The 23,354-nt window shown below is 46.7% G+C and overlaps 1 protein-coding gene, 1 long non-coding RNA gene and 1 pseudogene across 7 annotated transcripts; 1 reads left to right on the top strand and 2 right to left on the bottom strand.

The window, feature by feature from the left end:
• Positions 1–335: 335 nt before the first annotated feature.
• LOC124648514 lies at positions 336–1,518 on the bottom strand (annotated as a pseudogene).
• A 5,285-nt stretch (positions 1,519–6,803) lies between these two features.
• On the top strand, positions 6,804–18,616 carry LOC124707426. 6 transcript variants are annotated; one of them, XR_007004857.1, is made up of 11 exons: positions 6,804–6,916; positions 9,315–9,445; positions 9,550–9,716; positions 10,398–10,719; positions 11,555–11,653; positions 12,216–12,302; positions 13,152–13,278; positions 14,168–14,364; positions 15,839–16,004; positions 16,993–17,192; positions 18,239–18,616. It is a non-coding gene; the product is annotated as an uncharacterized LOC124707426 (long non-coding RNA). The 6 variants fall into 6 exon arrangements; XR_007004856.1 differs by having other exon boundaries at positions 14,457–16,004; XR_007004858.1 differs by having other exon boundaries at positions 13,112–13,278; positions 14,457–16,004.
• Positions 18,617–19,483: 867 nt separating this feature from the next.
• On the bottom strand, positions 19,484–20,737 carry LOC124648513 (scarecrow-like protein 32). Its single transcript, XM_047188266.1, has one exon. The coding sequence runs from the start codon at positions 20,735–20,737 to the stop codon at positions 19,484–19,486; it is 1,254 nt and encodes a 417-aa protein (XP_047044222.1).
• Positions 20,738–23,354: the final 2,617 nt, after the last annotated feature.

The following is a 23,354-nucleotide window of genomic DNA, read 5'->3' as shown; positions in this document are numbered from 1 at the left end:
TCCGGACGCCGCGGCCGTCCGCTTTTGCGGTGCGTCCCCGCGTTGGGCCGGGTTTTTGTCCGGCTGGACCCATCCGGACGCGCGGGCGCGGGATGGGTCGCCCCGTTGGAGATGCCCTTACCACCACCACACAGCTAATAAGCCTCTGAAGAACCTGTTAAGGCTTGGAACTCATTTAACAAGTAAACGAAAGCACTATGAAAGCACACACATAGGTGCCAATACTTTTGTTTCTTTTTACAGTACACCATATGTTTGTCTCCGTGCCCAAATTAACATTTTGTAGTACCATGCTTTCTTAGAACTGTTTGTTTCTTTTTACAACTCTGTCTGATCTAGCAAATGATCTAAGAGAACAACAACATAGGGCATGAAAATAACTTGAGAGTACATGAAATGGAAGCTAAGCTATCAGTGCGGCGGGTTCAAGGTGGTGCCATTGGTCTGCAAGATTAGCAACCTAACCTGGGAGCCATCCAAGGTGACAGCCCTGGTATCCACGACGCGCGAGCTCTTGAAGAGCGCGGCGACGGCGGCGGTGTCCAGCTGCCGGTCTAAGAGCAAGTACAATAAGTCCTACTCAGCAGGCTATAAAGAAATACACATCAGCAAAATCCTAGTTGGAGGTGAGAGAAAGGAGGAGAGAGAAGGGAGCGAGCGCTCCATCAAGCGTCGACGATAGCGCAGGAAACGAGAGAAGAATAGCCGGTGTACAGCCTGATGCATGGCGCTAGGCTGGCTGCATGCAGTGAATGCGTGTTCCCTGTGTCTTGCATTGAAGCACACCAATCTAGAACCGTAAGAGTTAAATATTGGACAAAGACAGAGTTGTAGCCAACTTATTGTATAACTACATACTCTATAATGGCTATATGTGACGTGTCATGGTACATATAGCCAGCTGCTGCTTTTGCTATTGTTCTTGCTCTAAAGCGAGCGCGATGGCGCCGCCTAGACGAACGGAGCGCTCGGCCTCGGCGGCGAGGCGGGACGGGAAGAGCGCGCCGGAGAACCCCGCCGGGTCGTCGGAGAAGACGAGGTCGAAGGCGCCGTCGGGGAAGGGGAGGCGGTGGGGGTCGGCGCGACGAACCAGCGGCGGGAAGTCAACGAGGTCGATCCCCGTTACGGCGGTGACTCCCGCGGCGTTGAGCGCGTCGACGGCGTCGAGGCAGAGGACGCGGGAGGAGCCGGCGAGGAGGCCGAGGCGGCGGAGCGGGGGGGAAGATGGAGGTGGCCAGCGAGGCGGAGCGGCGGCGCCAGCGGGAGGAGGAGCGGAGCTTCGCGAGCCGGCGGTCTGGCGGGAGGACGCGGCGCGCGGCGGCGTCGCGCAGAGGTGCGCGGGAAGGGGGCGAGGGAGAGGGTGAGTGGCTCAGGCGCGGGGAAGCAGGAGGTGTGGCGGAAGAGGTATGCGAGGCAGAGCGTGGCCGCGGCGGCGAGCGCGATGGAGACGCGGCGAGCCAGCCGCTGGACTCGCCGGTCCATCGCCGGCGGCGAGTGCGCGGTGGAACCGGCGGCCATTGGGTCACCGTTTGGAGTGAGCTAGTCACGGGGCACGGGCTGATCGGACTTGGGTTTTGCGAATCTTGTTGGCCCAAACTATTGGCCTTTGACTGGACCGACCTGGTCAAGCAATAAAGAGAACGTGACCACGGCCCTCTTTAGTATGCTGGCGAATTAAGAACGTGACCTGGTTAGTAGTGCTAGTTTTGTTGACGACGTTGAACTCCAGTCAGCTGCACGCCCTTGGAATTGGCGATCGAATTAAGTTGGGCAGACGGAGGCGGAGCTGAGGCTTAATTCCCGTTGGTACGTCAGAGAAGGTGACGTACGGCTTAATTCCCGTTGGTACGTCGATCGATCTCCTTTTCTTCCGCAGCCCCTCGCGCGCGTGGTCCGACCCGCCGGTTCAGCCAAACGGATCCATCCATCGATTGAGGTGCATGCATGATGTGAAACCAGCTCAGCCAAACCAATTAGGATCAAACGTACTACCTCTGTCCCAGTTCATAGGGCTTACGCGTATCCCTAGATTCTCAATTTGATCAACATAATATTAATTGTACAACATAAAAATTATATCATTAGAAAGTAGAACACATGAGCTTTCTAATGATATATATTTTGTAATATATATCTTGTATTATCATTATCAAATTTACGACCTAGGGACATGCGCAAGCCCTATGAACTGGGACGGAGGGAGTAGATTTATTTGCTCGAGGGATTCGTTCCGAGATCCGTGGTAATTAAGCGCGCGCGCGGTGGGACCGAAGTCACCGAACGAAACGTCTCGCGCGTACGTGAGACGCACCCGGCCCGCGATCGATCGCTCCACCTGCCCCGGCCGGCCGCCTTTTCTCCTTTTATTTTGTTCTACGATGCACCCACAGTACTACGTAATCCATCGACCCAACAGCAACGTAGGACCTCACGTGCACATGCATGCATCATGTACACTACATAGCTGATGCCATGTATGTACGCTCTCCGACTTACGGCATGTACAAGCTTCACCGCAAAACAAATTAGCTACCTAGCTAGCTAGCTTTTCTGCTCATTGACGAACACAATGGCACCGTCTTGCTTTTCCATGTAGGACTCCAAGATTGCCAATCACCTCTCGGGAGACTTTGGTACGTTGTACATTCATATTGCCTGGGTCTATGCAAAACTGCCTAGCTTCCAAGCGTACAATATGGGGTCATACATCTCTCCAACTCATTATGGCGGTCATTCTCCATAATATAGGTACCGTACATTCTAGGGAGGTAAGGTGGTCTAGAAGAATCCAACCAATGGTAGATTAATTGGCACTAGCGCCGACGGGTACATTTTGGCTGCCCGACTGGTGTCACAGTACTCTTGTCATCATCGTCGCTACCCCATGACGGTGCAGCTAGCTTATTCCTTGCTTGTCGGGGCCCAAGTCGAGACATCGTTGGCTTCGCTACAACTTTTTGTTGACCCGTTAACTACCTCGTGCTCCATCTTTCTCTCGACCACTGCGTTCCGCATCATCACTGCATCCTAGCGAGACGGACGAAACGCCCTCTATGGTCCGTGGGGTGGTGTTGAGGATGCGAGATTTCCTAGCGGCGGCTATCTCGGACCTTGGTTGGACCACGCATGTTGGCGCGGTGTACAATCGCATTTAAATTCAATTGGCGCACGGATTTATTCCTTGACATCGATGGATATTCAAGGTGGAATGTTGTGTTTTAAATGCAACATACACCATCGTCATCAAGCCATGTCGCCACGTCTCATGACATCCAAGTGCCCTCCCCCCACCCCACCATCACCTCCCGCCCAGCACAACCATGCCAACAATATATATGGTTCCCCTTTAATTACCATCGGCCTAGCAAACGGCGAGGCCAAGCCACTCCACCCGCACATATGTTTTTTCGACGATTTGTTCATTCTATGACAGGGTACCAATGAGTGAAGACAAGGACTCAATTTCGACACCAGCATGACAGACAACGCCACCATGCCATGCATGCGCCGACAAGGCGACAGGCCGCCCCCGCTCGTCTAACAAGTTAATGGTTTAAGCGAGACACCTTCATTATTGGCCATCGACGGCAAGGCGAGAAGAGAACGCCGACACGTCCAAATGAGGAAGACGAGACAACGGCCGTTTTGCTTTTGCTCGACGAGTGCCTTGTGTTGGATGTACGAGATCTTGTACCAGACTGGCCAACTTATTGAAAATTGCGATCCAAAATTGAAATAAGATCGAGAAGGCTGCATGTCTCGGGAGCTTATTTCGCTAACTTCCGTGAGCAGTTAATTTAGGAGTAACTTCCGTGAGCAGTTACTTAGTTAAATATTTTTTTTACTCCAGCACCAATATTTTTGATTTTTGGGCTAGGCAAATAATCTTAGGTAAACAATAAATAATAAAGAACAACATTCATATTCAGATTGAACAAGTCAATCGATGTCCCTCCCTCGCTCGCGTATAGTATCGGTCAACTATCCGCCCCGCCGGTTCCGGTCCATGCATGCATCGATTCAGGTGCACACGCACAAATCATCTCTTCCTACGCGCGTGCATCTTAGTATCAAAATATTAAACATCGGGAATTAAACATCGCCTCGCCTACTGTATTTTCCAGATCGCTTCTATATATCCCACTTAATTTCCTCGCCCTACTACTACTACTAGGACTTTCTTCCTACCTGTAGTGATAATTTCTCTACACGGTACTACTCAGAATTACTTAATTAACATGCATGGAATCTAGCTACTACTCCCGCTCTTCTTTTCCCAGTGATGCGTGCATTTTTTTTTATACCGAGGGGAACTCCTCCTAGGCTCCCGCGCGCACTCTCTTTAATTTCGCACCACTCCGCGTCCTTTTTCTCTCACACCTTCTTTTAATTATTCCGCACAATTAATACTCTTGCGCTGAGTTATCAAATTGAAGAAAGCGCGGGCGGCTACTCGTTTTCTCCCCTTCTTCAATTTCGAACCAACCAAACTTGTTGCCACAACACTTAATTGACCGCCCTCTTTTTGTCTACTACAAGAAACAATATAATAAGCAATTGAATTCACTAAAAGAAAATAAAAACCCACGATTAATTCGACTTCATGTGCAAGCTACCATTACAAACGTGGTGCAAATTAAGATAAACAACACATTACAAGGCCTCCACCGGATTTTTTTATTTATAAAAGGCCAAAATGTCCAACCTCAACCTTTAAATTAATAACGTCAACAAAACACCCAAAAAATACTAACAAGGAAGCTAGAACTACAAGCGCGAACAACAAGCACGGCATGCCTAGAGCCCCATCCCACTCCCGGCGTCCTCCTCACGAGCGACGCCGCCGCTGCACAGACCTGCCGCTGTGGACGTCACCCAAGCGCCGCGAATCCATCCTCCCACAGCCAGGACTGGGCCGAGCCCGCACCGCCACTGCAGAAGCTCCGGATGGAGCCGCCGCCGCTAAGAGCACGCCACATTCCTGACGATTTCACTCCCTCCTCCTAGCCTCGCCTCACGGCCATACGTGGAGAAAGGCGGCGAACAACAACTAGAGTGCAGAGGGCGATAACAGGGGTACCACCAGAGTAGATGGGAGGGAGGCGCCTAGAGTTCCTGCCCGAGGACGACCTCGACGCACGAGCGAACCTCTCCCGGGATTTCTCAATCCTGCCCAAGGACGGCCTCGAGTTTTCACAGCACGCCAAGGGAGTCACGTAGCATGGCGAGCGTGGCGGCGGCCATCTGCCCATGGCCCTCGAGGACCCGTAGGCTCACGCCCATTGGAGATCCCTCTCCATGGGGAGAGGACCTAGCCCATGGAGACGATGACGACAACCGCAACCGGTCCCAGGTGCGGATCCAAGTGAGATAGTCATGCCGACGGTGGTTGGTGGCGGCAGGGAGTATGACGTTGGCCAAGAGTCGTGTGCGCTACCCATCCTGAACGTAGCATGTCACTGTCATAGAGAACACGCTTGTAAAAGGAGGAGACGGTGGTGGTGGACAGTGGAGGTTGCGGCGGCAGACGAGGGTAGTCATGGCCGACGACGCTCGTCAAGGGAGGAGACGTTGTTGGTGGAGAGCGGAGGCACGTCCGACATCGGTGAGGTACCCTTGGTCCAGATTAGGGTGAGTAAGAGGAGTGACAAAGTAGTGTGTGGGAGGTTGGTGGACAAATGGACATGTGGCCACGACTCAAGTCCATCTTAGATTTGGGTCAGGGTTGGGTTACGTGGACAAAAAAGAACTAACAAACCCAAAACCACAAAATGGGTTGTCCCGTTGGGGCGCGTTGTTTTTGTCCACGAAGATCGAAAACCAAATGGATTGTGTTGGAGATAACTTTACCCAATAATCTTTGTATGCATAATTTACCATTCTAGTATAATAACTCTTGATGCATCAGTAAAATTAAACAAGATTAGAAATAGACTATCTAGAAGCTCTAAGATCCGAGTTATCGCACATGACGAATTGCCTCTAGCCCTATATGTGTATGCATCACGTTTGCCGTCGGTGGAAGTACTGTAGCATCTCCGTGTGGTGGGATATACAACAGTAAGGATACACAATATCAATATTATATCATAAATTATATTTAAAGCATGCATAGGGAGTGATTCATGCATTGTGCACGAAATAATATATATATTACTCCGTCGGCCTGTCTTAATTTTATCTAACTTTACATGTATATAAATATTATTTAAGATGTCTCAACTTTATCTATTTATTTAAATGTATCAAGATGCGATTTAATATATAAATATATCAAAATTTAGACGGGAGGGAACAACTATTTTGTCACCATAGAAAAGTGAAGGTAGCTACGCATGAGAAAAATCGGGCGTAGGATCTTGCACTAAGCTACGCATGATTTTTCATTAACAAAAAAATGTATAGAGAAATTTGCGAATAAATTTTCAGCCTCATCATATCCCTTTTGACGAGTCGATGGACTATTTTCGTTCTTTTTAGCGAGTGGAGGCCAGCTTAGCTTGATCATTGATTAACCGACGTTTCGCATGAAGCGAATCACGCACAGCCTCCCGTATCACTCGAGCCTCATTGATTAACCGTACTGTACGAGTTTGGCGTCCCGCTTAACTCGCCGGCGAGTCGTCTCGTCTCCCAGCCGCCGCTCTCTCCATTCCTCCCCACCCAACTCATACCTGCGCCGCCGCCTCTTCTCCGCCCAGCCCCAACCCTCCTTCGAGCTCTCCTGCCGGCGTCGCGTGCATGGCCGAGGGGCTGCTGGTAGGGAGATGCACGCAGGCGACGAGGCGACACGGTGCCGCTCGGTTCCATCGCGTCCGTGCGGGTGGAGCTCTCAACCGGCGCCTGTAGCCGGGGTGAGCCTGCCATGTAGCCCTCCTTCACCGTCCCCTGCTTCGGGACGTCTCCGTACGTCCAGGTATGCTGCTGAACCAAAGCCCCATTCCTAATCCTCTCCTCATCCACAATTCAATCAGACTCAAAAATCGTTTCTTGGCCGAGTAGTATTTTCCGAGGGCTGATCTGATTTGAGGCAGATTGATTGATCTAACGAATTGGGGACTATTTCTAGGGTTCATACATAGGTGATATGGAATGAAAGGCTGTTGATGTTCACCTCTTCTGGTCAACGTGGTCACCTTATGGATTCAAATTCACGGCTTTCCTCTCATATGTAGTGATTTGGAATATATCCACTTAGGAAAAACGGTTTCATTCTAGATTTCCCGTCAGCTAATTGCAATCGCGCTGCATTAATCTGATGAAATGCTAGCAAAGTATTTTAACTAGTAGGGCATGTAAATGTTAGGATAGAACCTATGTGAATTAATGCTACCTTCATGCCAGATTGTGAACATTGATATGGTTCTGGATCTGTGAGACGACCCCTATGGGATCGCAGAAGCACACACCCATTCTACATGTCCAACAAATTAATGAGATCTGCCGGTAGAACCACACACACTGCATAGTGCAGAAGTAAACTAGCATACTGCATCAAAGATTACTGAAATAATATGTGAAAATTTCATGGCTGTATTAAAGGCAAGCTGTTTTATGTTGTTATCTGCTTAATTGATGTACCGGAACGATGGTTAACTATACAATAATTTGCAGCCTTTAAGTGAAGGGCCGTGTTGAGCGTCCCCTGGGGATCAAAACATCTGATCCCCGGCTCCACCGATCGACACGTGTCCAAACACCTCCTTGTTCGTTTTCACTCTCCGTGACGGGAAAAGCAGGGCACGCGAACAAGGAAGCACAACGACGAAACAAGCCTGCAACTCCTACCACCTATCCCAACGTCCCTCTCGGCTGGCTCCGGGGAGAGAACTCGCCGGCGACGACCATGCTTGTAGTGGCGCCGCTGGACAGATGCCACCGCTTGTAGCAGCACCGCCGGCCGGACGTAGCAGACGCCGCCGTTGCTTGTAGCAGCACCGCCAGCCTGAGGTAGCATGGCCGCCGGTTGGCCGCCGCCGCTAGTAGCAGCGCTGCCAGCCTTTGGTAGCAGACGCTGCTGGCCGAATGCCGCCCGTTAGTAGCAGTGCCACCAGCCTTTGGTAGCAGATGCCATTTAGAAGTGCTGCTGGCCATACGTAGCACATGCCGTTGCCGCTTGTAGCAGCAACGTCGGCCATACGTAGCGGACGCTGCGGCCGCTTGTAGCAGCGCTGCCAACCTTACGTAGCAGACGCCGCTGCCGCTTGTAGCAGCGCTGCCAACCTTACGTAGCAGACGCCGCTGCCGCTTGTAGCAGCGCTGCCAACCTTAGGTAGCAGCGCCGCCAGCCTGATGTAGAAGACACTGCCGCCGTTTGTAGCAGCGCTGCAGGCTAGACGTAGCAGATGTCGCCGCCGCTTGTACCAATGCCGCTGGCTGGACGTAGCAGATGTTGTCGCCGCTTGCAGCATACACCGGCAATGCTTGTAGCAGACGCTGACAACGCTTGTAGCACCACCGGTGGGGCGGAAAAGCTACAAAGACGCGAGCCTGGCTGCCGCTGCCGTTTGGCTGCGTACTTCTCCTGCGTCCAGCGTCGCTGGTTGGCCCCCTCTCTCGCCGTCTGCCCCTCCGCCCAAGGCTGGCGCTGCCGGCCGGCCATGTCCACCGCTACCGACTGCCCCCTTTGTGGCTGCCCTCGCCAGATAGAGTAGAGAGATAGTGCACCCCGCGCTCGTTGGAGAGAAGCGGAGATAGAGAGATTTGGGGTAAAGTGGACAGGGTTGAGTGGGGAGCAGAGTGAACGGTGGAGACGAAGGATGAAGTGGAGCCAGAAATTTTCTCGAGGGACCATGTGAACAGATAAGGTAGCGAGAAATTTACTTGCAGGGGCGACGGGTGTCTGGGGCCAAGAAGCACGCGGTCCACACATCTAGGCGCATCGAATGGCCTACCACCAGGAGGATGCGAGTGCTTGATCCCCCGGTGGAATCGTAGCTTTTTTCCTTAAGTGAATGGAGTTTTCATTTTTCAAGAGGTGAAATGACACAACACGAGATTAAAGAACTCAAGTCTTCATTTCAAAAGTTGGTTTCAACTCTTTGATATATGCATAGGAGGTGCATATATATGTAGGATCCTGCAAAGGTGCATGTATATATTGGTTCTTGCAAAGGTTTTCCTGCACACATGTAATAAATTTCTCCTGAATGGCCTGTAGTATATGCAGAGTAGAATGCATTAAGTATACTGCTAGTTTACCTCTTGATGATGGAAGAATTACTTCCTACCATCCTTTGCATGTCTGCTAGTTGACTGTTGCATTTTACTTGTCTTAGAATTAGAACTAATCTATGCCTATGCAATCTTCCCAGGTGCAACGTTAAGACAATCGCAACCAGGTTGGGCTCATCTTCAATGGGTGACAGGAGCTTCTTCACCTACAACCGCAGTGCCACCAGCATGGGTTGCTTCTGTTGCAACTGTCTCAGCTCCACAAGAGCAGGTAAAAATCATTTGTACAACTGTCTCACTCATTTGTATAGCTGCTGGATCAGTTTTGCTGAAAAATATGTCATCTCAGCTGTTGTACCACATCATGATTTCTAGATGATACTAGATGCCTTTAGCACTTGTGTGCAATGAGGAACTGACGGCAGAGAGGCCATGGGTGCTTCCACCGCGCAGGAGGTCAAGATGGTTCATGGTTCCCCCAAGGACCATCGAGGCGACCTTGACGCTGCCATTCAGGAGATCGTAGACATCGCCACCCAAAGGTCCATTTTTTCTCGAATATGTTCATCACAATGTGTATGTTTATTCTTGGTGTGTGTGGCCTGCTTGGATTTTTCTTACATGTCATGTAGAACGATGACTTTTGTTAAAGCATGATGTTCTCCTGAAATGGTCTCCCACTCCTATATAATTGTAGTAACATCTTTTTCGAAAAGGATAATTGTAGTAAGTAGTAACTTGCCAGGCTGCTAAACAGTACGAGTTAGTTTCCTAGCATGGACTGTGCGAAACTATAAATGGTGGAAAGTCATCGTAGAATGAAATGATGCATAACTTTGTTCATAAGATGAGTTGATGACTACTAAATAAGAGACGAGGCTGACCATTGTCTTTTCTTCCCTGAAATATTATTCCCCCAACAGATCAAGCTTGAAACTGAAGTTTGATATTTCTTAAGAAGTTTTCATGGTTTAATTATTTGCTTCAATATTAGCTTGGATAGAAATAGACATTTTATTTCAGACGATAAATCCGTGAATGTGACTTAATGTATGGATACTTCCGTGATGGTTATGTAGCTTTTGCAAGCTCACTTCTGCAGCTACCGTATCTCTTGTTGCAATCTTCCGAGCTGCATATGAACTCGTTCAAAAATGTTCAGCACTATCTGTATTAATTTTGTCATGTTACATTTGAGAATGTTATATGAACTAATTTTCTAGGTACTAGATGGTTTTCTTAATTGCCACACTCTGTCCTGACGAAAGGTAGCGCCCAACAACCACGGATGCACGGCGGGCATGTGCGCCGGCATTGTCGCGCTTGATTGCATTGATTCAGGTCACTGTGTCAATCTCGCGTTCCTGCGTCACAAGCATGGCTGAAGGTGGCTGCTGCATGCTGCCCCGCCGCCAAGTTCCTTGTGCTGGTGGCCACCAGATGTGGTGGCACTCTCCTTTCCCAACATCCTCCTCTGCAGCAGCAGCCACTGGGCTTCGTCCCATTTATTTCCTCTTGTGTGAACAAGCCGCTGCCATGCTACCGGTGAGAATTATCACCCCTCCTTTAGAGTCTTGTATTGCAGTATGAAGTGATCTGGCAGGACGCCCGTAGCTTTAGAAACACAATCTTGCTACAATTGTAGAGCTGTTCTAGCTAGATTTTCTGCAGGACTGCAATCATGTAATGGTTCAGATTGGTCTATAGAGTATAATATTTTGGTCTCCGAAGTTGGATTGTAGCTGGACTATCCGCATATGCTAGGCAGCAGTAGCCTCCTAACTCTATAATTTGAGTGTTCATTTTAGGATTTCAAATTGCTGCATAAGTTCTTTTTTGAGTTTGAGTCCCAGCCCGTCTCTTGTGTAATGAATTGAACAAAGTGAAATGTTTGGATCAGTTGGAAATGCTACAGAGCCAAGTCAACAACAATTTCTAGTTGCAATTAGCTTCCAACCGTGTTTGTTGTTGGCAGAAAAAGACCAAGACGAAGCATGTGAATGGCATGGACTCATAGTACCAAGCTTCTATTTACAATTAGTTAGTAGTGTATTACTCGTGGCTGGCTATTGCTTTCCTTCCGTTATGAGTTTTTCCATGTTTTTAAACAAATTACTGTTAGCCTCCTCACATTGTGCATGCAGCCAGCTGTACAAATGCACCGATTTTGCTGAAAAAGATTTCATCTCCTATTGTAGGATCTTGAAATCCATCTTTTGGAAGCAGATTTGTGATGATATCCAAATTAGTTGCAGAGTGTGCATACTGCATAGGCAGTACATGTATAGAAAATGCATACTCTTTTTGGATTTTGTTTGCTGTTTAGGGAGCTATTTTTTTTCCTGTAACATAAGTTTTAATATTAATTTCAACATTGTAGTGTCTTTCCTCTCTGTCGTATCTCAAGGACGGGTGCAGGAGGCATCCACGAGCTGCAGGAGCTCGCCCCCAAGGACCTTGACGACATTGCCACCGAAAGGTCGGATTTTCTCTCCAAAGGACCTTGACTATTGGTTTCTGGTTATGCGGGCTATTTATTTTCTAAGATTTGAACATATTAAGATGTTGATCTCTTCTTTAGGCAACGTAAGCCATGAAATTTCTGTTAAAATCATATTGTTGTAGTTTGACAAATTTTCTCTGAGGTTGGATATATAGTTGTTTGACTACTCATATGCTAGTAGCCTCTTTACTCATATCCCATGCTTGAAAAGTTCATAATTGAGTTCATGATTATTGTATATATTTTGTTTTAGGATATGAAAGTATTGCACAAGTTTTCTGTTTATTCATATATTGTTTTTTTTCATCTTGGTTCATGTTTAGGGTTAATAAAGTGGTACTTGTTAGTTAAGGTCATCTAGTGATTTGTAGCAATTATTTTTTCTGCTTGAAAATTCTCCATGACAAGTATTTAGACTATCAAGTATCAAATAAAACCTACTGTTTTGGTCGAACTTATTTATTGGACAGTAGTTCAAACAGAAACATGGTGCTCTATGTATGCACATTTAAGTTATTTATCAAAGTTCTTGTTTCAGATGGTTACATGGGCTACAACAAGTTAAATGGACGATGAAGGAATATGTTCCATGGTGGTACTACAATATGTTTGAGGGAGAAAAAAGGTAAAAAAATGATGCAAGGGATTATATAGTCTGCATAAAATTTGGAACATCACTTGAGTACTACATCATAGCTGATCGCTGAGATCGTGCTGTTTTAACCTAGAAAATCACAGATGCATGATTTGAGTAAATAGAAGAAACCCAGATTTTGAGTTAGGTATCTCAAGAATAAGACTACTAGTTTCTGGTATGAAATTAACTTGTCTGCGAGAGCATTTCTCAGTCGGCTAAATATTGTAACTTTTTTTGTTATACTCTTTGTAGATGTATTGTGTTAGCCCCCCTCTTATTCATTTGGTTAACTTTGAATGATCTAGCCGATTTTACACACATCTAAAGACAGAAACATAAAAAAAAAAATCATCCACTGTCTTCAATGTTTCTGTTCTATGTGGAGCTGATTTGACCTATTGTTTCATCATGTTTACTTTGGAAGGAAATGAATTATTGGTAGTGGAGTTTTGGTCCCTATTAAAACAACTGTTCAGTATTGTGCTTTTATTCAATAATAATATAAATTTCTCCTTGTTTTGGTAATGGACCTTTGGTCTTCTCGATAGCTGTTCTCTTCGTCGGGGCTTTGTGAGATTATATTTCAGCTGGTCTGCAGATTTAACCCTTGGGTTTAATGTGTCCATTGCCACATGCTACTTTGCATGCACCGAAAATATTATTTTTCCTTATACTGAACTGAGATGCTGGTTTTCTTTGTACATTTATGAAGATTCTCCTTCTTGTGGTCATTATTCAATAAGTATTTGTATGCTAAGTATTGATTAGTAATTGCATTCCTGTCTTAATGTATGTAGCCATATATGTTTTGGACTGATAAAACACAACTTCTTGAAGGCTAAGTCAAGAATGATGTGTGATTCAGCCTACAAGAGTACTATTGATTATTTTGTGAAGACCTTGAAGAGCGGTATGCATGGTTAAGTCAAGAATGAAGCTTCTTACATCAGTGTTTCAGTGCCAAGTAAGCAGTTAAACTTCCAGCAACATTTCTTCAATTTGAACATAGCTTTGACTGCAAGTATTCTTCTCCTAGAAGACTGCTGATAGTCTGGCCCTCTGGTGTTTCTAACAACATATTATATATGGTGCTCCATATGATTTATCTATCCTTAATAAGCTGTGTGCGGTATTCCTGCTTCACCTGTTACGTTCTAAAACTTGTGCTAAATATGCGCCTCATTGTTGGTTGGAGCAATGGAGATAAACTCGTGCTCAGTACAAAGTGATGATCTTGGCACTTTTTTGGTGGGGTAAAAAAATATACACTAGGTCTTGAAATTATTTCTATGGTTTATTTTTAAAAATACCTTTTCTGGTTTATTCTAAATATATTATGGCTAGACATAATGTTAATTTTTCTGGTTACTCAAAAGTATTTCGCCACACCTATTGAATTTGAATGTTTTAAGTTCTTTTACGAGTTACCAAATGTGAAACCTTACTGGATGCAGGTTTTACACAGTTAATTTCTCTCCATTTGTCATGTTGGTTATACTTCCATTTCCTCTGTCTTTATACATGAGCTAGTTTGAATTGCTCTGTTGGTGTCCCATCGAGCTCAAATATTCCTAAGATGTATGCATGCTTAAGTTAGTTGAAATTTGAGTTGTGATGCTGAAATTCACAAGTACCTAATTGGCAGCTATATTATTGTCCTCGTGTATTAACACTCGCGATCTGCAGTGCATGTTTTGCTGATTACAAGCGTATACAAACAATTCAGTACCTACTTTGTCTTTGTTTGCCCCGAATCAAATCATAACAAGCAAATTCATTGAATCAAGTCTCAAGGTTTTAATATAAGTAAAAATGGTTCTACCATTATTAAGTTTTGCTGGTGTATGCTGTAGAAATGGATCGGGGGAGAACTGGAGAAATTGCTGCGCACCTGTGAGGGGTAAGGGGTAAGGCAAATAGAGCGGGGGAGAGAGAGAGGGAATCGACCACTGCAGAAGCGAATCGAGCGGGGGAGAGAGGAAAGCTGAGCCTCCGCCACCACCAAGCTTCACCGCCGCCGCTGCCAGCTTCTTCATCTCCTCCACCTCCGGTAAGCCTCCTTCCTCTGCTTCACTCCTGCGCCTCCCTATCGTGTGCCGCTCTGCTCAACCATCTCCCATCGCTTTGCTCCTCCATCTCCAGCGCGCCCCTCTGCATCTCTGATAGTCCTCTATCTCAGCCTGATGGTGGTGAAGATAATGATGTTGATGGGGACAACTCTGATGCTTTGGATTATGATGACGATTATGTGTAGGAGTGCTTGGCTAGTTCACAGTTGGCTGTCGTTTGAATTGAATGGCCTTCGTTGTTGCTCCAGGAATTTGAACTTGGTTAATTTACTATTTGTGTTTGCTGGCCCTCTGGTGTTTATGTTATCAGTTTGTGTTGAAACTATGTGGGCTTCAGGTTGTTAATTTACCATCTAATTTGTGTTGAAACTATGTGGGCTTCAGGTTGTTAATCGTAGTGGTGTTTCAGTTTGTGTTGCTTCAACACACTACATGTTACAGTTTGTGTTGCTTCAACACACTACATGTTACTACATGCTTATTTATAACTGGACAAACACAAGAGCACATCTCTAAAACATGGGTAAATAATGTTGTATTCTTGATAGCAGGAAATTTTGTGATAATTTCTTTGTGAATAAATTCTCTGTTTGCCTACTTCATCTCCACCTTTTTGTTGAAACCCTGCTCTAGATTTATTGTTCCTACTAAATCTGCTATAGAGCTGGCCATCATGTTTTGTTATTTTTTATTCAAGGAAAACCAGGAGGAGGACTAAATTGCAGTGTAGGAGTGCTTGGCTAGTTCACAGTTGGCTGTCGTTTGAATTGAATAGCCTTCATTGTTGCTTCACGAATTTGAACTTGGTTAATTTACTGTTTGTGTTTGCTGGTGCTATATCATCTAATTTGTGTTTAAACTATGTGGGTAAAATTTTTGTTTCGAACTTCTGGACCTTATGTTGTCGAACTTATGCTAATGCTAGTTGTTATTTGTGTTCCTAAATCTCCAAATTTGTTGTCATAGGATGTATAATTGTTTCCTGTCATATTGTTTATTATTATTACGCCCAACGGCCTAAGCGTCGACATGTTGACTCAACTCTTCGAGCTCGACTCGACGACGTCTGAACAAAGCAGCCTACATCGGTGATCTTTATGTTTGTGCATATATATCTTGTTTGCATGCATGTATCTCTACTTGATAAATTTGGCCATGGTGTGAAAATACTTGCTAAACTGAATCATGTTAATTTGAAAGTCATCATTAGGCAAAAAGAGATAGTATTAGTACTAGTTATACTTAAATACCACAAACTCAGGTTTCAGGAAAGGAATTAGAAGCCACACAGCTAGCTTCAGGTTGTTAACCGTAGTAGTGTTTCAGTTTGCGTTAACTAAGATGATGGTTTTCTTTGTACATTTATGAAGATTCTACTTATTGTGGTCATTATTAAATAAGTATTTGTATGCTAAGTGTTGATTAGTAGTTGTGTTCCTGTCTTAATGTATGCAGCCATATATGTTTTGGATTGATAAAACACACCTTCTTGAAGGCTAAGTCAAGAATGATGTGTGACTCAGCCTACAAGAGTACTATTGATTATTTTGTGAAGATCTTGAAGAGCGGTATGCAGGTTAAGTCAAGAATGAAGCTTCCGACGTCAGTGTTTCAGTGCAAAGTAAGAAACAAACTTCCAGCAACATTTCTTCAATTTAAACATAGCTTTGACTGAAAGTATTCGTCTCCTAGAAGAGTGCTGATAGGCTGGCCCTCTGGTGTTTCTGTTATCAGAACTAACAACAGATTATATATGGTGCTCCATATGATTTATCTATCCTTAATAAGTTGTGTGCGGTATTCCTGCTTGACATGTTACATTCTAAAACTTGTGCTAAATATGTGCCTTGCTGTTTGTTGGAGCAATGGAGATAAACTTGTGCTCAATACAAAGTGATGATCTTGGCATATTTTTGACGGTAAAAATGCCTGGTAAAAAATATACACTTGGTCTTTAAATTATCTCTATGGTTAAATTTAAAATATATGTACTTTGTGTGGTTGAGTTCTAAATATATTATGGCTATACATGTGTTAATTTTTCTGGTTACTCAAAAGTATTTCGCCACACCTATTGAATTTGAATGTTTTAATTTTTTTTTACCAATTACCAAATGTGAGACCTTACTGGATGCAGATGATACAGCTAATTTCACTCCATTTGTCATGCCTCTGTCTTTATACATGAGCTAGTTTGAATTGCGCAGTTGGTGTTTCTATGTGTTAGATTAGACCACCGAGCTCAAATATTCCTAAGATGTATGCATGCTTAAGTTAGTTGAAAATTTGAGTTGTGATACTGAAATTCACAAGTACTAATGCCCTCGTTATTAAATTGACAGCTATATTATTCTTCTCGTGTATTAACACTCGCGAATAAATCTGCAGTGCATGTTTTGCTGATTACAAGCGTATACAAACAATTCAGTACCCACTTTCTCTTTCTTTGCCTCGAATCAAAGCATAACAAGGAAATTCATTGAATCAAGTCTCAAGGTTTTAATATATGTACAAATGGTTCTACTGTTATAAAGTTTTGCTGGTGTATGTTGCAGTTATAGGGCATAGAATGTCCCTTAAATTTCTCATTGCTTTTTTGTCCCGTGCAGTTCATGGTGTCGAACTGTATTTGGAGCACACGAATTATCCGACAACCAATTCAGTAAGGGGTAAGGCAAATCGAGGGGGAGAGAGAGGGAATCGACCAGTGCAGAAGAGAATTGAGCGGGAGAGAGAGGAAAGCTGTGCTGCCGCCACCACCAAGGTTCACCGCTGCATCTGCCAAGCTTCTTCATCCCCTCCGCCTCCGGTAAGCCTCCTTCCTCTGCTTCACTCCTGCGCCTCCCCCTCACGTGCTGCTCTGCTCCTCCATCTCCAGCGCCCCCACTACATCTCTGATGGTCCTCTATCTCAGCTTGATGGTGGTGAAAATAATGATGTTGATGGGGACAACTCTGATGCTTTGGAGTATGATGAGAATGATCTGTAGGAGTGCTTCGCTTGGTCATAGTTGGCTGTCCTGTGAATTGAATGTCCTTCGTTGTTGCTTCAGGAATTTGAACTTGGTTAATTTACTGTTTGTGTTTGCTGGTGCTATATCACCTAATTTGTGTTGAAACTATGTGGGTTAAATTTTTTGTTTTGAACTTCTCGACCTTATGTTGTTGAACTTATGCTAATGCTAGTTGTTATTTGTGTTCCTAAATCTCCAAATTGGCTGTCATAGGATGTATAATTTTTTTCCTGTCATATTATTTATTATTTATTATTATTATGCCCAATGGCCAATTGTCGCCTAAGCGTGGACATGCCGACTCAACTTTCGAGATCCACTCGACGGCGCCCAAACAAAGTAGCCTACATCGACGATCTTTATTTGTGCATATATATCTTGTTTGCATGCATGTATCTCTACTTGCTAACTCGGCCATTGTGTTAAAATACTTGCTAAACTGAATCATGTTAATTTGAAATTCATCATTAGGAAAAAAGAGATAGTAGTAGTACTAGTTATACTTAAGTAGCACAAACTCAGGTTTTGGGAAAGGAATTAGAAGCCACATAGCTAGCTTCGGGTTGTTAAACGTAGTAGTGTTTCAGTTTGCGTTGCTTCAACACACTACCTGTTACTACATGCTTATTTCTAACTTGACAAACACAAGAGCACATCTCTAAAATGTGGGTAATAATGTTGTATTCTTGATAGCTGGAAATTTTGTGATAATTTATTTGTGAATAAATACTCTGTTTGCCTACATCATCTCCACCGTTTTTGTTGAAACCCTGCTCTAGATTTATTGTTCCTACTAAATCTGCTATAAAACTAGCCATCATGTTTTGTTATTTTTTATTCAGGGAAAACCAGGAGGAGGACTAGATTGCAGTGTCGGAGGTAGCTGTGCAGCCTGATGCATCGCTTGGTGCAAGAGGGAAGACCCAAGTGCAGAAGGAGCCATCATATAATAGTCTTGTTCGATTCCTTTCTTCATTTACTCTCGTTGCAATGCAAGAGGTGCTGAGATTTGAGATTGGGAAGAGCTTCTTAACGTAGCATTTCATGTTGTATGTAACAAACTGTCCCAGGATGGCTGGGATTGCGTAAGCTTGCGTGCATCGGCTTTACTTCGGATTGTTGGGTAGTTTTCTTGTTGGTTAGAGTTGTGGTCCAGTTGATTGTATGTCACACATGGGTTGTGTTGTATGAACTATTGTCTTATTTGAAGTATGTTACTTGCTGTGCATGTTTGGATGCCCAAAAAATAGATAACATAATGCCAAACTTTTCATTGATCGACTAGATGGTGTAGTAACTAGTTTTATGTATCATTAAAGAAAAAGAACAATCTTATATACTATGAAAAGTAGAACGGGTAAGCCGTTGGCAAGTACTATCTCCGGTCCGTAATAATCGACGCGAGCAGTTAACTAATCTACGTACATGCAGTGTACAATCCGCGTCGATTAAAAACGACCGGAGGAAGTAGTAGTTAGGAAGCAAGTGATTTCTACCGATTTTTAGATAAAAACGTGAGCTAGCCTTTGTTCTCCTCCAATAATCATGGCACCGAGGTACCATAAAAGGATGGCTCCTTCGAGCCTTTGTTCTCCTCCAATAATCATGGCACCGAGGTTCCACAAAAGGATGGCTCCTTCGGCGACATGCCACGCTGAGCCTTGTCTTTGGCCATTAGCATCGACCAGAGGCGGGATAAAACTAGCTAGACTTTGGCGAGTTGACAGTGATGTGTTGGTGAGATGTGTGCCATCAAGAGCCATGCGAGAATCGATGCACACAAACAGGTACTAGCTACAAGTTACGGACAATAGCTCGCGATTGTTAGGAACATAACTATATCAACCTGCTCTGTTCATAAAGACGGTACCACGGCATGACCAATTAATATGCAACCTAGTGCTATGGTCAGGTTCTGAGACAGTAGTTTCCCAGCAGAACCTATCCAAACAACCTTTTTTGTTTTTCACGTTTGAGATAGTACGCGGTGCAGTAGAACCTCTATATATACTAGGCGATAATCATCCACCGCGTGCGGGTTGCGTGTGTCACTTAGACGTCCTCTATTTAGTCACTAAATAGCGATCTTAGTTTGGTGCCCAAGCAGTGGTGAAAACGGCCGCATGGCCCTTCCAGGTGAGCACCAGCATGTCCTCCTCCCGCTTCACGCCCCACCCCGTGGCGTGCTCGCTCAGCAGCTGCCGGACCTCCTCCACCTCGCCGTCGCCGAACCCCACGGCGGCGAACCCTCTCCGCCGCATCCTGTCCGCGAGCCTGGCGCCGGACTCGGACCGCTCGCCGTCGTCGGCGCCCACGACGCTCTCGATCTTCTGGCCGACCGCCGCCTCGTGCTCCAGCCGCCTGGGGCTGTCCCTGGGCGCGGAGGTGTCGAGCGCGTCGAAGAGGATCCAGTGAAAGCTGAAGCAGCCGGCGATGCGCGTGGCCAGGCTCGGCGAGTCCAGGTCGGCGTCCTCGTCGGTCACGGTGACCAGGCACGGGTCCAGCGCCCGGACCGCGTCCAGGAACTCGTCCCTCGAGCCCGGCGCGACGTGTCGGAGCCAGCTCTGGCAGTTCACCACGAGTGCCTCGCCGTCCCTTAGCCCCAGCGCCGGCGGGTCGGATAGGACGGAGGCGAGCTCCTGGCTAGGCGTCAGCGGCTTCGCCGGAGATGGAGATGGCGCCGTGGTCGTACTATTATTATTGTCGACGACGTTGAACTCCAGCTGCACGCCCCTGGACTTGGCGAAGTTGGCCAGCCGGAGACCGAGCTCCTCGTCAGACACGCCGACCAGCGGCGGCCCGGCGGGGCGGACGGACGGCACGGTGATGCGGAGCGCCGGAGGGCCACCGGGCCGCTTGGAGAGTGCGTCGATGAGCGTGGGCCACTGCATGCAGCGCGTGGCGCCGAGGTCGACGACGTGCACGGCGTCCCTGCCGGTGACGGCGCGTAGGATGGCGCCGTTGGAGGCCGTGAAGCCGAATCGGTGCCAGGGCGTCAGGTCCACGTAGTCGGCGAGCTCCGTGACGGACATGGCCCGTCGTCCTAGTAGCGGCGCCGCCATGCTCCCGGCGCCGCGAGGGGAGCCACACGTCCGGCAGGCGCGCGCGACGAGGCCGCGGAGCAGCGACGAGGTGAGCCGCTGGTTGGGGTCACCCTGCGAGGAGGCGATGTTGTTGAGCACCCACATGGCCTGCTGCGCCAGCGTCACGTCGTTGGACTCCAGCGCGGCGGCGCAGTGGAGGAGCAGCTGCTGGGTCCGAGGGCCGTCGACGAGGGCGCCGGAGAAGCACAGCGAGCTCTGTACCCTGACCGGCCCGCTGCTCCGTAGCTCCTGCTCCATACTAACGTGGCCTCGTGCTCTAGTGACACACTAACACTAGCATGTACATGATTTTGGGTCAAGGGGCTGCTAGGATGGGTACACTTGTCTGCCTGCGATTAGGCTGCTAGTATCATTTTGTGGTAGCTAGTAGAGTTTTGACCTTCGATCAGGAGGTGGGAATGAAGGCAATCCATCGAAAGCTAATTACTAGGAGGTCATTATTGTAGGTTGTTTTGGTTTGGTTGTTGGAGTGGCTTGGCCTATATATAGGACCACTGTGAATTGTGAAAGATCCTCTCTTCGTTTTCATGGAGAGGAGTTTGATCACATTCTTGACTCCTTCCATGGGTGAAAGGACAACGTAGATATCATTCTTATATTTCCTAACTCCATGATTATTTGTCTGAGTGTTTTGAGTCCTGAACTCCTGATTAGAATATGAACTTTGGAGACACATTATTGGTTCAAACTCTTCCCAACAATTCCCTCTTCCAAAACTTCTTCTGAACAACTATCTCTTTTCATAAATTGTTGTCAACAATTCCTCACTCAGAATATTAAGCTTTTGACGATTTTCTACCTACTACATGGTCGTTTGGCCAAAGCTTCTTGAGTAATAAGATTGATAAGCCTAGAACTTAGGTTTGCCGAACTAGTTAGGCGTGGTAAAGGTAAACACGTCCTATACTACTACCTCAGTTTATCTGCTGAACACTCTACAGCAAAGCACATATACACGAAGCCGTGAGGCAATGGAGTATCAAGTTCAGGCTTCAGAGACGTATCTTTCGTCAGGCATCTTGTTCATACGAGCCAGCTTGATTAGCAACTGCATTACGTTGGGTTGGCGTAATATTCGCTAACTGCGGCGCTTAAACAAGATAAATTAAGGCCAACGAGAAGGCGACCAGGGAAGCAGCCATGGCCGTCCGGACTCTCTTGTCCGTCAGATAACGGGGCCAAAGTTCAGACCAAAATATACATCGGTTTTGTCACTCTCTGCGCTCCATTTTCTATCTCATGGAGGCGGACCGTCCTAGATCATACCAAGCAGGCAGGAGAACAATCCACGTGTGGGAGCATCTGATGGGGAATTAAGAAGCTATTGCTGTCACTCTCGGGACAAAATTAGGGGCATGTTTGTTTCCCTGATTTGGCGTATCGTTGTATTATCTCGTTGATTTTGACGAACGGTAGGTCGGAGAAGGAAGCAAAGGGCCGTGCGATTATTACGCCAACCCATGCGTAATCTAATCTGTCACTTGTCAGTCAATATCTGTCGAAGAAACCGCATCAGCAAACTATCGAAACAACAGCTCATATGGAAACAGTAAACAAATAGCAACCCGGGTCATGGCATTTGTTTGTTGGACCTTAGTGATGTTGGCGATGTGGCTTTATTAATTTAAAGCCAGCTCGAGCCATTCATAATATTGAGTGTGAATAATGTGAAATATTGTTCGCCTAAACCTAACACTACTCATAACAGAGTTTATCTTTTTTTTATTTCTAATAGACAGAAACCCTAACCTCCGGGGTCACCTCCGCTCGGCGATCTTGAAGGTCTCCAGCCGCCGCTGCCTAGCCCCTCCATCTCCGGCCCTCCTAGGCCGCTACCGATGCCGGCGGTGGCGGCGGCACCTGTCCCGTTGAAGGCGGAGGGCAGGAGAGGGCTCTCCCGGTTGATCTCCGCGAGCGGCAGGGTACGGCTTCGGTGAGCCATGGACGTGTCATGGAGGAGCAGATGGAGGTTGCGCGCGGACGGGCGTGTGAAGTGGTGGCCAGCGACGGTGCGGCATTGAGCTGACGGCGGCGTGGCACTCGAGGTGGGGCGGGCCGTTCTGGACCCGATCTTCCCCTGCCTCGGTGTTGCGCGGTGCCTGCCGGCTATGCGGATGTCTGCCCCTATTTTTGCATCTCGGATTCGTCTTCTTATCCGGCGCTGGCCGGTGGCGTGGGGACTGTCGGCGCAGTTTTGAATAAAGGTGGCGATCCTTGGTCTTCTCTCTCACCGTGATGAATATTTGTCTATCGCTAGTTGTCTTTGATCTGGGGCTGCTTGCCGAGTTCCGGACGGATCCGCCTGCGTATTCCAAATGGACGCCATGCCTGGAGTTTGATGCTGTTTCGGTCGCTCGCAACCATGTTTTATTCTGACCGCTTGATTCCAAAGGGGGCGCTGCGAAGCTCTATCATCTGTTGCCATCATGGGACATGATGGTTTCATGGGGAATTCAGACGAGGAGACTAGCATGGAAGCCGAGAACTGAGGATTGGCAATAGAGTTCTGAGTCATGGTGGTGCAGTGAGGCTGGCTTCGTGATTCGTGACTTGGGCAGCGGAATTGGCAAATGGGGGAAATAGCACAGGAGAAAATTACATTAGTAGGAAAACGCTTATAGGTGGAGCTTATTTATGTGGCGCAGCACTAAAAATGCGCCACAGGAAGTTATTTTGTGGCGCACCAGGCACGGTGTGCCACAGAAATAGCTTAATTTTGTGGCGCACGAATAATTCATGCGCCACAGAAATGAGGTGGGGCCAACCCCAATCATTGGTTTCACTATTTCTGTGGCGCACAGGACCACGTGCGCCACAGAAATAAGACATTCAGTGGCGCACTGGTCCTGGTGCG

The sequence above is a fragment of the Lolium rigidum genome, chromosome 4 (assembly GCF_022539505.1).
Source record: "Lolium rigidum isolate FL_2022 chromosome 4, APGP_CSIRO_Lrig_0.1, whole genome shotgun sequence".
Lineage (NCBI taxonomy): Eukaryota > Viridiplantae > Streptophyta > Magnoliopsida > Poales > Poaceae > Lolium > Lolium rigidum.
The sequence above is the reverse complement of the archived record's forward strand: the minus strand, read 5'-3'. Positions and strand labels throughout refer to the sequence as shown.

Coding starts and splice junctions, on each gene's coding strand:
- LOC124648513 (XM_047188266.1), bottom strand. CDS start 20,737: ATGGAGCAGGAGCTACGGAGCAGCGGGCCGGTCAGGGTACAGAGCTCG.